Source organism: Callospermophilus lateralis, chromosome 7, assembly GCF_048772815.1.
Source record: "Callospermophilus lateralis isolate mCalLat2 chromosome 7, mCalLat2.hap1, whole genome shotgun sequence".
In the NCBI taxonomy this organism is placed as follows: domain Eukaryota; kingdom Metazoa; phylum Chordata; class Mammalia; order Rodentia; family Sciuridae; genus Callospermophilus; species Callospermophilus lateralis.
Window position 1 is genome coordinate 124873227 of NC_135311.1, and position 12728 is coordinate 124885954.

The following is a 12728-nucleotide window of genomic DNA, read 5'->3' on the forward strand; positions in this document are numbered from 1 at the left end:
AAATAAATCATTTTAACCCTTTTCAGGCTTTCAGGATTCTTTCAGTTACTGGGTAAAGAGGGCAGAGCAGGAACATAAGTCTCAGCTCCATGGATGGATTTCCTTCCTATCAGGAAGATGGAAGGGAAACCTCCCAAGGTAAAGAGGTTTCTCTGGAGGTGTGCAAAACAAGAACAAGAACAGCGGGGCATCTAGCAGAGGGATTGGAAGAGATTCAAGAAGCCACTGAACAAGTCTGGGCTCTCTGGGCCTGCAAATAGATGGTTTTGTGGTAGAAATTGCATAGCTTTCTCACCCTCTCTGTTGCTTGTCCCTTGTAAACTGTGTTTCCCACCCCAGTCTGTTATGGGTCAAGTCCTCGCCCTCTGCTGCTCCTTGCCTAACCCGTTGAGAGCTCCTTTGAATCCAAGATCAAATCAAATCAAAGAAGGTACCTTTTTTTCTTCCAATGATGAAACAGTAGCCACTGAGCTAGCATTTTTTGAGCAGTATATTCGCCCAATGCCACAGCATTTCAAGTAGTGGCAGAAGCAAATAGTTAAGAGTTGGACAGTCCTAGGTTTGCACCCTGTTCCGTTATATAGCCGACTGATCTTACACAAGTTATTTAACCCCTCCAAGTCCTCAGTTGCTGATTTCAAGGTTCACTGAGGTTACACAGCTTGTTGTCTCAGTCACTAATTCACATTAGAAAGAGATTCTTAGGGATGTGAGGGTGGGACACTGTTAGAACGCAAAGGGCTGAGGTTTCTAGGGTTCTCTTCAAAGGATGAGTAGAGAAATGTTTAGAGTAGAAGGTGCTTCTCAGGCCTCACTGTCATCTTTTGGATAGAGGTCAAAGATCAATAGGCTCCATAGCTGATGAAGTCCTGGGAAAAGTAGCACTCAGACAAGAGCTCAGACATCAAGCCCCACTCCAGGGCTGGATTCCGGACACCCACTATTCATCGTGTTTTGCATACCCCGATGACTTGAGAACCATTAATTCAACAGACATCTGTACAGCAGGGCCTGCAAATCTTGCTTGTTCTCTAGCCTGGGCCTAGGCACACATGAGTGCCTGCAGTAAGCAGTCCACAGAGGTTGGCGTGCACTAGGACTCAAGCTGTTCCGGAAGCGGCCAGTATCAGAGGTTCTGGCGGGAGAGAAGGGAAGGGAGAGGCCGCGTCCCCAGCCGCTGGGGAGCGGTGCTGCCCCAGGGCCGAGGGTGGAGCTTTCCTGGTCGGGAAAGGGCTGGGCCCGGCCTACATGTGAGGGCAGGACAGAGTGACGGCCGGCGCTCCCCTGAGAAGTCTGGGTGACAAACACTGCCGGCCTGATTCCCGGGTTTTCCCTGCAACTCTTGAGCTGCGGATCACCGAGTACCCCAGATTCTCGGAACTCAATCCCGGATTTCAGATCCTCAGGACCTTGCAAGTCTGAGCTCAGATTTCTCCCTGGACTCCAGATTTCCGGAACAGGACGTCCGACTGATCTCCGGATCCCCGGATCCCGTAGGAGATTCTCGGATCTCGACTGGATTCCCAATCCCGAGATCCCTGGATCCACCGCCCCAGCCTCGTGTCCTGCCCCAGTTTCCCAGGACCCGGCGCGCCGCGCCTGAGCGCCCTCGCATGGCGGGGCAGTGCACCGGGTCCGGGACCTTGGAGCGAGCGGGCAGTTGCTGGCAGGACCCGCTGGCCGAAGCGCTGAGCCGGAGCCGGCCGCTAGCTACCCCAACAGGCCGGAGCTGCGCTCGGAGCCGGCCTCTCAGCGTGGTCTACGTGCTGACCCGGGAGCCACGGCCCGGGGTGGAGCTTGGGAAGGGAACCCAGGGGGAGCCGCTGCCTCTCCGTTGCCTGCGCGAGGCTTGCGCGCAGCTCCCAGGGCCACGGCCACCGCCACAGCTGCGCAGCCTGCCCTTTGAAACCCTGGCCCTGGGAGACACGGCCGCGCTGGACTCCTTCTACAACGCGGGTAAGCGCGACGCCCGCAAGGCTTAGGATATTGGGCGGGGAAAGGGGCGGAGGGCGTCTTAGGATATTGGGCGGGGAAAGGGGCGGAGCCGGCGGGTGCAGGGCGGGGCCGAGTTGGGGGCGGGGACTAGGGACGTAAGGTGAACTAAACCTGAAGGATTTGAGGCGGTGCTATGGAAGTTGTGGAATTTAGTGGCTCTGGAGACCCTAAATTGGATTTAGTGATCCAGCCCCTGTTCCAGGGTTGGGGTTGGCGCTTAAGAACCCTTTGGTAGGGGCCGTGCCTAGCGAGCGGGGCGGGGCTAGGGCGGGGCTGAGAGGCTGGGGCGTGGCTGGGGGCCGGGCAACGGTTCTGTGGCGCGTGGGCGGCTGGAGACTCGCTTCGCGAGGTTTAAGTGCCAAGCTCTCGAGGGCGAATCCTGGGAGGGGAGCTTGGACTAGGCCTCCTCGTGCGGGGCCGGAATTTAGAGGTCGTAGCATTACTAGTTCCAAGGATCGGGGTAAAGAGGGGAAAGGGAAAGCGAAGAGACCCATCAGGATTGGATTCTGGGCGAGGGGGCTTAGTTTCAAAACAACACAACGAAGAGAGAATGGGAGGGACAGGGACTTTCTGGGGCGGGGCCAGAGGCTGCAGTTCTACCGCCTACCCGGATGCCGGGTCTCCTGTCCTTATTTGTTCATCCAAGAGTCTGGGAACCGTGCTTCCTGGACATCCATGAAATTGCAGCCCAAATAACTAAAAAGATTAAGAGAAATTGCAGCCTAAAAACAAATACTGACCTGACCTTGAAGACACAAAGACACACAGTCATGGATAGACTCACAAATCGCATCCATGTTGACTCAGAAGGGCCCCTGCAAACTTGTCATTCAAAGACACAGTAAGCTACACATATACACATACAGGCACAGCTTTGTCTACTTAGGCCAATGGTGCAGACTGCTTTCAAGAAGCTAGGTTGAGGATCAGGGATGGGACTTCTGTGTTTGTACAGCTCCTGCTTCCCACACAGCCTGGAACAGGCTCTGAGGTGGAGCACAGCCTGGCCCCCTTCTCTGGGCAGTGATTGCAGGCTCTGAGCAGAGGGGTGAGTGTCGTATCTAGTGAGCCCTCAGAAGCACCACAGTTATCAGTACTGTGTATGCAGTAGGGAGGCCATAAAAGGGAGAAACAGACCAGAGCAGAACTGAACCTGACTGGGATCCCTCAGCAAGGCAAGCCCAGCTGGAGTGCATCCCAGGCTACTTCCCCACCAAGTTGGGCTTCAAGACTTAGAGCCTGCACCTCTGTGCCCACAGACGTGGTGGTCCTGGAGGTGAGCAACTCCCTAGCACAGCCCTCCCTATTCTACCACCTTGGTGTGCGTGAGAGCTTCAGTATGACCAACAACGTGCTCCTCTGCTCCCAGGCCGAGCTCCCTGACCTGCAGGCCCTCAGAGTAGGTGGCCCGTGGCTGGTGGGGCAGGTGCAGGGTTGGGGTGAGGCCTTCCTAGAATACTAATATTTGTCTGCCTCCTGCAGGAGGATGTTTTCCAGAAGAATTCGGTGAGAAGAACCATTCTTCATTCTGATGTACCCTTTGACCTCTGACCCCCACTGGTCTTCCTGGCCTTCCTCAGTTACCTCTGACCTCCCTGAAGTCCCTTGACATCCATGTGACCCTGTGTTCCCTATGGCCTCCTTTTATGAAGTGTGCCCCTTTCCTGCTATTCCATTCCTCACTGGTACTGACCTCTGACTCCTTCCTGTCTCTCTCTCTAACACTGTGCTGACCTCTGACCTCCACTGATTTCTGTCTCCTTCCCACCAGGATTGTGCTGGTAGCTACACACTGATCCCCTACGTGGTGACAGCCACTGGTCGGGTGCTATGTGGTGATGTGGGCCTTCTGAAGGGCCTGGCTGATGGGTTGGTTCAGGTTGGGGTGGGCACCGAGGCCCTGCTCACTCCCCTGGTATGCCGGCTTGCTCGCCTGCTGGAGGCCACTCCTACAGACTCCTGGTAATGGGGCCTTCTCAGAGGGTACACCAGGAAGTGGCTGGTGAGGGTACAATGGGCTGTGGCTGAGGGACAGGTCCACCATTCTTTCTCCCTCCCTCCCCTGGCCTGGACATCAGTGGCTATTTCCGGGAGACCATTCGGCAGAATATCCGGCAGGCTCGGGAGAGGTTCAGTGGGCAGCAGCTGCGGCAAGAGCTGGCTCGTCTGCAGCGGAGACTGGACAGTGTGGAGTTGCTGAGCCCTGATATCATCATGAACCTGCTGCTTTCCTACCGTGATGTGCAGGTGTGAGGTGTTCTGAGGGGCAGTCAGTCAGCTGAGGGGCCTTTGTTGTCAAACAAACCCAAATTCAGTTCCTGTCTGTGCTTCTTGTTCACTGGTGGCTTTAAGCAAACTCTCTAACCTCTCTGAGCCTCAGTTTTCTTGTTTGTGAAATGATATCACTGACTCTTAGGGCAGTTGTTAGCATGGAGCACACGGTGAACTTTCCACTTGAGGTCCAATCTGCATACCTGCTGGGCCTGAGGGCGATGTTCAGAGGGTAGGAGTGGGATGTCAGCTGTGGGACAGGATCCTTGCTCAGAGTTTTCCTCAAGGGCTGGGGGCTCCTCATGCTGCTGCTTACTGTTCTCTTACACAGGACTACTCAGCCATCATCGAACTGGTGGAGACCCTACAGGCCTTGCCCACCTGCGATGTGGCTGAGCAACACAATGTCTGTTTCCACTACACATTTGCCCTCAACCGGTGAGTGGTGGATCAGGGCTTGGGTCAGAGCCACATGACAGTTTCTGTGGCCTGGATCTCTACTTGTAAAGACGAGATCATTGCTGGCTGGGACCACTGGTCTTCAGGAAATTTGCTGACCAGCCAAGAGGTCCTTGTTGTTCTAGTTACTGCAACCTGGTTACAGCTTTCCAAGGTCACTGCTCCTTAGAGCCATTATATCTAGGAATCACTTCCACCCGGGGTCACTACTTCTTGAGAGGTCAGTGCTGACCAGGGTCAGTGCCATTTGGTGGTCTTGTGTTGTCAGGGTCCTGAAAGGGTCCCTGCTCTTAGGATTTAGGATCCCTGGACAGAGTGCATCAGGGTCATCAGACAGGACCTCAGACCATCTTTCCCCACCCTTAGGAGGAACAGGCCTGGGGACAGGGAGAAAGCTCTGAATGTGCTGCTGCCACTGGTTCAGTGTGAGGGCTCTGTGGCACCTGATCTGTACTGCATGTGTGGCCGTGTCTACAAGGACATGTTCTTCAGCTCTGGCTTCCAGGATGCTGGGTACCGGGAGCAGGCCTATCACTGGTAAGAGGTACAAGAGAATGGACAGAGAACTGAGCTTGTAGGGTGAGGGACAGTGCTGTGGGCATCTGACTAGCCCTGTGGCCCCCCCACCCTGCCTCAGGTATCGCAAAGCCTTTGATGTGGAACCCAGCTTGCACTCCGGCATCAATGCTGCTGTGCTCCTCATTGCGGCCGGGAAGCACTTCGAGGACTCTGAGGAACTGCAGCTGATAGGTGAAGTCCACCATCCACACAGCAGTGCCCAGAGAGACCTGAGGACAGGGCAGGAGAGAGTCCAGGGCAGAAGCTAGGGCTGAGTTAATACCTTTTTGGTACCATTACCCATACCTGCATCCTCAACCTGCCCTGGACCCTCAGGAGTCCTTGAGTCCCTTGAGCCCACAACTGTTCCCAAGTTCATATTTGTGTTTGTTACACACTGAATTCCACATTTACTTGTGTCCAACCCCTTACCTGCACCTGAGATCCCACCTGAGATCTTGCCACACCTACTATTTTACCCATACCTGTTCTTGGCTGCACACATGCCCATGTGAATGGTATGGCACACACTTGGGCCTTACCCACACCTACACCGCCTATGCCCTTTCCCCCCAGGCATGAAGCTGGGCTGCCTGCTGGCCCGCAAAGGCTGTGTGGAGAAGATGCAGTATTACTGGGACGTAGGTTTCTACCTGGGAGCCCAGATCCTTACAAATGACCCCATCCAGGTGGTGCTGGCTGCAGAGCAGCTGTATAAGCTCAATGCCCCCATATGGTAGGTGACCTCTTCTACATTCCTGAGCTGTCATCTCCTGTACCCATTCCATTGGCACTATAGCCTGAGTTCCAGACTATGACCCCAACCACTTTCAGGCCAGTGACGTTGGCATCTAGTGTCCATGTTCTGGCTACATTCAAGTCACTTTACTGTTCCTGGTGGTGCTGGTGTGATGGCTAGCCTGAACTGAGGACAAGGCTGTACCTGCAGGTACCTGGTGTCAGTGATGGAAACTTTCCTGCTCTACCAGCACTTCAGACCCACACCAGAGCCCTCTGGAGGACCCCTGTGTCGAGCACACTTCTGGCTCCACTTCTTGCTACAGTCCTGCCAGCCATTCATGACAACCTTTCCCAAGGGGGACCAGTGTTTGGTGAGGCCTTTGGGAATGGGGGAATTGGGAGAGGATCAAACCCATTCTGATGGGACCCCTCAATTCCACTGCCTGCAGGTACTGGTCCTGGAGATGAACAAAGTCCTGCTGCCGGCAAGACTTGAGTTTCAGGGTATGGACCCTGTCGGGGCAGTGACCCTAAGGCTGCTGGAGCCTGAGACCCAGGTGAACCCGCGTTTGAGTCCCTTTTCTAATCGCTATGTACCCTTTACCTCGAGCTCTTCTCCAGTCTCCAGACTCCTCTCCTGACCCAGCACCTCCCATTACGCCCCCTTTTTTCTTGCAGGACAACCCCTCTAGCTGGACCTTCCCAGTGGCCTCCATCTGCGGAGTCAGGTGAGGAGCTGGTGCGGCGGGCTGGCTCTGGCGTTCCAGGGCAGCGGGGCGCTCACAGGCCTCTCTGTCCTTTCTCAGCGCCTCCAAGCGGGACGAGCGCTGCTGCTTCCTCTGTGCTCTTCCTCCGGCTCAGGACGTCCAGTTGTGCTTCCCCAGCGTAGGGCACTGCCAGTGGTGCGCTCAGCCTCTCGGGTCGGGTCGGGATATTCTAGAACCGGAATGCCTGAGGGAGTGAGGGAAAGGAAGAGACGATGTCCCCCAGGGACTCCCGGTAGAGGAGGGGACAATTCCTACCTGTCTGACCTTCCCCGCCTTCAGGTTCTGCGGCCTGATCCAGTCTTTGGCAACGAATCCAGATTCCACGGCGCCCGCGGAGGAGGCGGCGGGTGTAGGGGAGGTGCTGGAGGTGAGGAGGTGGGACTGGGAACTTGAGGAGGGCGAAGGGCTGCGGGCCCTGGTGAACCCCGGTCACCCCACACTCCACAGTTTGATTATGAATACACGGAGACTGGCGAACGGTTAGTGCTGGGCAAAGGCACTTATGGTGTAGTGTACGCAGGCCGCGATCGGCACACGAGGGTACGCATCGCTATCAAGGAGATCCCGGAGCGGGACAGCAGGTACTGTGTGTGCGGCGGTGGGGACCAGCTAAGGAATGGCAAGGGCAGGCGTGGGCAGGCCGAGGAGACACCTACCTAGTGGTCCACGCTGAATGCTCCATGAGCCCTGAAAGGGCGGGCTGCAGCCTGGGGCCGGGCTGAGTAGGTACCAGAGGGGCTAAGTTCTGGGGGGGCACGTCTATGGGCAGGGCCAGGTGGGTGGGGAATGTTCGAGGCGGGTTTTGGGAGGGGCTGGTCCTGGGGGTATGGTCTGGTGGTGCACTCTAGGGTGAGCGTCTCTGGCCAAATCTATCCCATCCCTCTCTTCTCTACCTCCCCCCAGGTTTTCTCAGCCTCTGCATGAAGAAATCGCTCTTCACAAACGCCTGCGCCACAAGAACATCGTGCGGTATCTGGGTTCAGCCAGCCAGGGCGGCTACCTCAAAATCTTCATGGAGGAAGTGCCTGGAGGTACCTACCCTGCGTGGGATGAAAGTGAAACTTGAAGTGTGGGTTATGGGAATGGAGCAAGGCAGGGGTGGAGAACCCTAGGAGGAAATGAACCTTAGTGTGTGTGGGTAGTGTCGCCAAGAATTCGCTGATGGAGTAGTGTTGGGTGAAGGAGTCTGGGCCTCAAGCAGAGAAATGTGGGTGGGTAACCATTGTTGTTACCCACTTATTTGCCCAGGCAGCCTCTCCTCCTTGCTGAGGTCAGTATGGGGACCCCTGAAGGACAATGAGAGTACTATCAGTTTCTACACCCGCCAGATCTTGCAAGGACTCAGCTATCTGCACGACAATCGGATTGTGCACCGAGACATCAAGGTCAGCCCTGTGGCTGCCCACTTGGTTTATTGGGGTTGGGGAAACATGGTCCCAGAGGCTGGAGGTTTGGATATAAAGTGGGTCGAACATTTGCAAAGGGTGGAATTAGTTATGGAGGTTCCTTAAAGAAAGAAGAGCCTCAGATCTCCTGATCTGAGAGGAGAAGTTCACATCTCCCAGGGGGGTCTATAAATGGTGTGGGCAGTGGGAAGAGGTTGATAGATCCTGGGCCAGGCTGGGATCCTCAGGAAATGGGGGTCCTAGGATGAAGGTCCAGTTGTGTCAGGATCCAGTTCAGGTAGGCACTAATCACAATGTCTACACCAATCAGGGGGACAATGTGCTCATCAACACCTTCAGTGGTCTGCTCAAAATTTCTGACTTTGGTACCTCCAAACGACTGGCGGGCATCACACCCTGCACTGAGACCTTCACAGGTAACAAGGGTGTGGGATGATGAGTTGGGATGAAGAAAAACTCTTGGAGCCTTCTAGGGAACATGGTTTCTCTTGGGCTTGGAGTTAGAGTTCTAATGGGGGATGGAATTTAGGACAGGCATTGGGCCAGTGGTGAGGTGAGAATCTAGAAGTGGAGTTTGGATAACTGATTAAATTGGGCTTAGCCACTTAAATGTAGTCCTGGAGTATCAGTTCAGGCCAAGGTGGGTGTTGGGGGTCAAAGTAGGTGGTAGGGTTCAGGGGGGATGGAGTGCATGATGAAACTCTCCTGTGGGTGATGAAGTTCAAGATGATGAAGCCTTGTGTGAACCCTGGAAGCTTTGGTAGGTAATAGGTTGGCTGATGGAACTCAGGATAGATGTTTGATGATCGAGGTAGGTGATGGGAACTGTTTTGGAGAATAGGTTCGGCCTAGGTGCAGGTGGCCAGAGGGTGCTGGAGTCTCCCCATCCCTGTGATAATGCTTGGATGAGCATTGGTGCTTATGTTCCTATCCTAGGAACCCTGCAGTATATGGCCCCAGAAATCATTGACCAGGGCCCACGAGGATATGGGAAGGCAGCTGACATCTGGTCTTTGGGCTGCACTGTAATTGAGATGGCCACAGGTCGCCCACCCTTCCATGAGCTAGGGAGCCCACAGGCTGCCATGTTTCAGGTGAGCCCCCCTTGGGGCCTGGCCATGGAGTTTGGGTGGAACTGGTCCTTGAACACCTTTAATCTTAACTCTTGTTTGTTCTCCCTAACTCCTGCTAGGTGGGCATGTACAAGGTACACCCACCAATGCCCAGTTCTCTGTCAGCTGAGGCCCAAACCTTCCTCCTCAGAACATTTGAGCCAGACCCCCATCTCCGAGCCAGTGCTCAAGCACTGCTGGGGGATCCCTTCCTGCAGCCTGGGAAGAGGAGCCGCAGCCCTGCCTCCCCCCATCATGCTCCTCGGTCCTCAGGTATTGTGGGTGTTGAGGGAGTGAGCATACTGGAGGGTCCTGGAGCTGTGAAGGTGAGAGGGCTGACAGCTTGTCCCTCCTTTAGATGCCCCTACAGCTAGTCCCATTCCTTCGGCTGACCCCACCACTCAGTCCCAGACATTCCCGCAGCCTCAGGCACCCTCTCAGCACCCACCCAGCCCCCCAAAACGCTGTCTCAGTTATGGGGACACCAGCCAGCTCCGGTAAGAATCTACCATCCCTGTCCTAGAGTGGGTTCTGGTTTCCTCCACCTGGGTTTGTCATTCTACTCCCTCTAGAAAATGCCCTCCTTGGGCTTTTGGCCTGGACACCTTGACCACTTGCATGGTATCTGGTGCCCATCTGTGCCCTGTCCAATGTTCTAACTTGTGATTCCCCTACTCCCGCCCCAGCTCCGGGTTTTTCTCTTGTTATCTGTCCCTGAGAGGTAGGCATAAAAGTAAGAGAGCCAGGATTCAAACCTGGAGGCTGGATGGTGTTGTCCACCCTCCATCAGCTGCTCTCCATTGCGCCCAGGGTACCGGAGGAGCCCGGGGTCGAGGAGCCTACGTCCCCGGAAGAGAGTTCAGGGCTGAGCCTGCTACATCAGGAGAGCAAGCGCCGAGCCATGCTGGCCGAGGTGCTGGAACAGGAGCTGCTGACACTCGCGGAGAATCTGTGCCTGGAGCAGGAACAGGTGGGCGGCCCGCCCCAGCGACCCCTGGTGGTGGTGCATGGACAGGACTGCTGCTAGCCTCTCCCTCACCCCCAGAATCTCTTTAGCTGGAGTGGGACCCGCGGACCGACCCCTTGCTCCCTCTCAGGGTTCCCGACTGAGCAGGAATCATGTGGAACATCTGCTCCGCTGCCTGGGGGCACACATCCATACTCCCAATCGTCGGCAGCTGGCCCAGGAGCTGCGGGCGCTGCAAGCGCTTCTGCGGGCGCAGGGCCTTGGGTCTACACTTCTGAATGGACCGCTCTTCGCCTTCCCAGATGCGGTGAGGGGGCTTCCTTGCAGTTAGGGCTGCCCAATAATAGGTAGTGAGCTCCCTGTGTTAGGTAATTGAAAGGACTTGGTGTTCCAGGATTCTAAGTCTCTTCCGTGGAGGCGGCTGTCTGCCCAGCCCTGCTTCCCAGCCCATCCCTTGACATCAAGTCCTCCCACCTCCCTTGCCTAGAGTTTCCAGGCCTTTCCAACTCAAGCTCCAGCTCCAGTTGAAGCTCAGCTTCTCAGTTGCGCCCTCCCTCCCTCTCCAGGTGAAGCAGATCCTCCGCAGGCGCCAGATCCGCCCACACTGGATGTTCGTGCTGGACTCACTGCTCAGCCGGGCTGTGCGGGCAGCCTTGGCGGTGCTGGACCCCGGTAGGAGTGGGCTGGAGCCTGCCAGCCTGCGGGCGAGGGTGTGACCCTTGGAGGCGTGGCAAATACATAATGAGGCTGGTAGGGACCAGGCTCAGGGAGGTGGGAAGGAACCCGTCCAGGAGTGACTAAATGGACATCTCCCAGACTGGCCTCACTTGGTCACTATCCAGAGCTGGGTGCTCTCCCTTAATTCCCCTGCCGTGGGATCTGGGGGTCCTAAAGGGGTGACTTTCTACTGCTTGAGCTCACCCCACTTGGATTGGCAGAGGTAGAGAAGAAGGAGGTCTCAGGGGAATTGAGTAAAGAAGGGGAGTCTCAGCAGAAGCAACAAGAATCTCCTGTCTTGAGGAGTAGTGGACTCACAGAAGGAGAGCAAGGCCCGCCTCCTCTGATAGTGCAGCTGGGCCTCTTGCGGGCAGAGACTGACAGGTAAGTCCCCTTGGAAGGGCACATAGAATCTATGTCAGCTTCAACCCACTTACCATTCCATTCTGCTCTCCTAACCTCCACAGACTTTGGGAGGTCCTGGCAGAGAAGGAACGGGAGTGCCAGGCCCTGATATACCAGACTCTACATCGGGTGAATGCAGAGACCAGGACCCATGCCCTCATCTCAGAGCCCCCAGGTGAATGGACCTGGCTGGAGGACACTACTGGTGGGTGTGAGGAAGTCTTTAGCAGGAGGCTCATCATCTCACCTGACTTCTTGACAGATGCCCTCCCAAAGGACCAGGGCTTGGTGCAGTGGTTACAGGGGCTAAAGGTGGATTCAGGCACCATCCAAACGGTGAGGGGAACATGCTGATTATCCCTGACCCCCACAACCAGTAGTCCATCTCTTCTCACTTTTCCCTCTTCTTAAGGCTGGAAGTGTTTTCCTTCCATTGTATATATGATGGGGAAAATGAGGGCCAGAAAGGGATATGATCACCTTAGCATTTTGATAGAACAATCTAGTACCTAGGTCTCTGGACATATCTTCCTGTAGTTTTATCTCTCCATATTTCTTTGGGTCTTTGTCCACAAACAGCTGCTGAACCACAGTTTCACCCTCCGTGCCCTGCTCACCTGTGCCACTCGAGATGACCTCCTCTATACCGGCATCAGGTACATCCTGGGCCCTCCAGGGGTGAACAACACACATGGCCTTATGCTGGCCAGATCCTAATCCCTACCTGTAGTTCTCCTTAAGTTCCTCCCTGGGAATCATAGGGGTTCCAGGGGTCCCTGGGGACAGAGGGAGCATTGGGCAAACAGTGGGTACCAGAGAGAGCTGGGGCCTTCTTCTGACTGAGCCACATTAAACCTGCTGTCCCCAGGGGAGGGATGGTATGCCGCATCTGGAGAGGCATTTTGGCACAGCGAGCAGGATCTGCACCAGTTACCCCTGGACCCCGGGAGGCTGAATGAAGGCATCAGAGGCAGAAATGGACATCATGGACAGATGGAAAGAGAAGACTTGAGCAGCCTCTGACATACCTGTGCAGGACCAGGGGCAAGAGCAGAAGACCAGGCAAATGGGGCAGGGTAGTGCCCAGACCTAGCACTGGTTGGGGGGAGCAAACTACAGAGGCATCCAAGCACAAGCACAACCAAAGACTATTAAACAGAACACTTTCATACTCCTGTCTTGGCAACTTCGGAGGTGCATGGTGGGTGTCCTGGGAGCAGCCCCTCGTGGTCTTTGTGTTTGAATCTGAGGTTCCTTAATCTCACCCCTTTCATCTATCTGGATCTTTTCTGCTAACACCTTATTACTGTAACCACCCCTCACCAGCAGA

The 12728-nt window shown here is 55.4% G+C and overlaps 1 protein-coding gene across 3 annotated transcripts; it reads left to right on the forward strand.

The window, feature by feature from the left end:
• The first annotated feature begins 1248 nt into the window (after nt 1–1248).
• Map3k6 (mitogen-activated protein kinase kinase kinase 6) lies at nt 1249–12569 on the forward strand. Of its 3 annotated transcripts, XM_076860964.2 has the most exons (30): nt 1249–1956; nt 3255–3271; nt 3365–3394; nt 3478–3501; nt 3767–3957; nt 4074–4242; nt 4598–4704; nt 5092–5262; nt 5363–5475; nt 5860–6019; nt 6233–6395; nt 6474–6581; nt 6703–6752; nt 6831–6926; nt 7071–7158; nt 7239–7372; nt 7695–7822; nt 8040–8176; nt 8508–8613; nt 9134–9291; nt 9390–9582; nt 9668–9806; nt 10120–10279; nt 10407–10583; nt 10843–10948; nt 11215–11377; nt 11461–11573; nt 11661–11734; nt 11978–12054; nt 12267–12569. In XM_076860964.2, exons 1-30 carry the CDS (start codon nt 1614–1616, stop codon nt 12355–12357), a joined length of 3786 nt encoding a protein of 1261 aa, XP_076717079.2. In that variant the 5' UTR covers nt 1249–1613; the 3' UTR covers nt 12358–12569. The 3 variants fall into 3 exon arrangements, with proteins under 3 accessions (XP_076717079.2, XP_076717078.2, XP_076717080.2); XM_076860963.2 differs by having other exon boundaries at nt 3255–3394; XM_076860965.2 differs by lacking the exons at nt 10843–10948; nt 11215–11377; nt 11461–11573; ... (1 more) ...; nt 11978–12054; nt 12267–12569 and having other exon boundaries at nt 3255–3394; nt 10366–10459.
• The last annotated feature ends 159 nt before the right edge of the window (nt 12570–12728 follow it).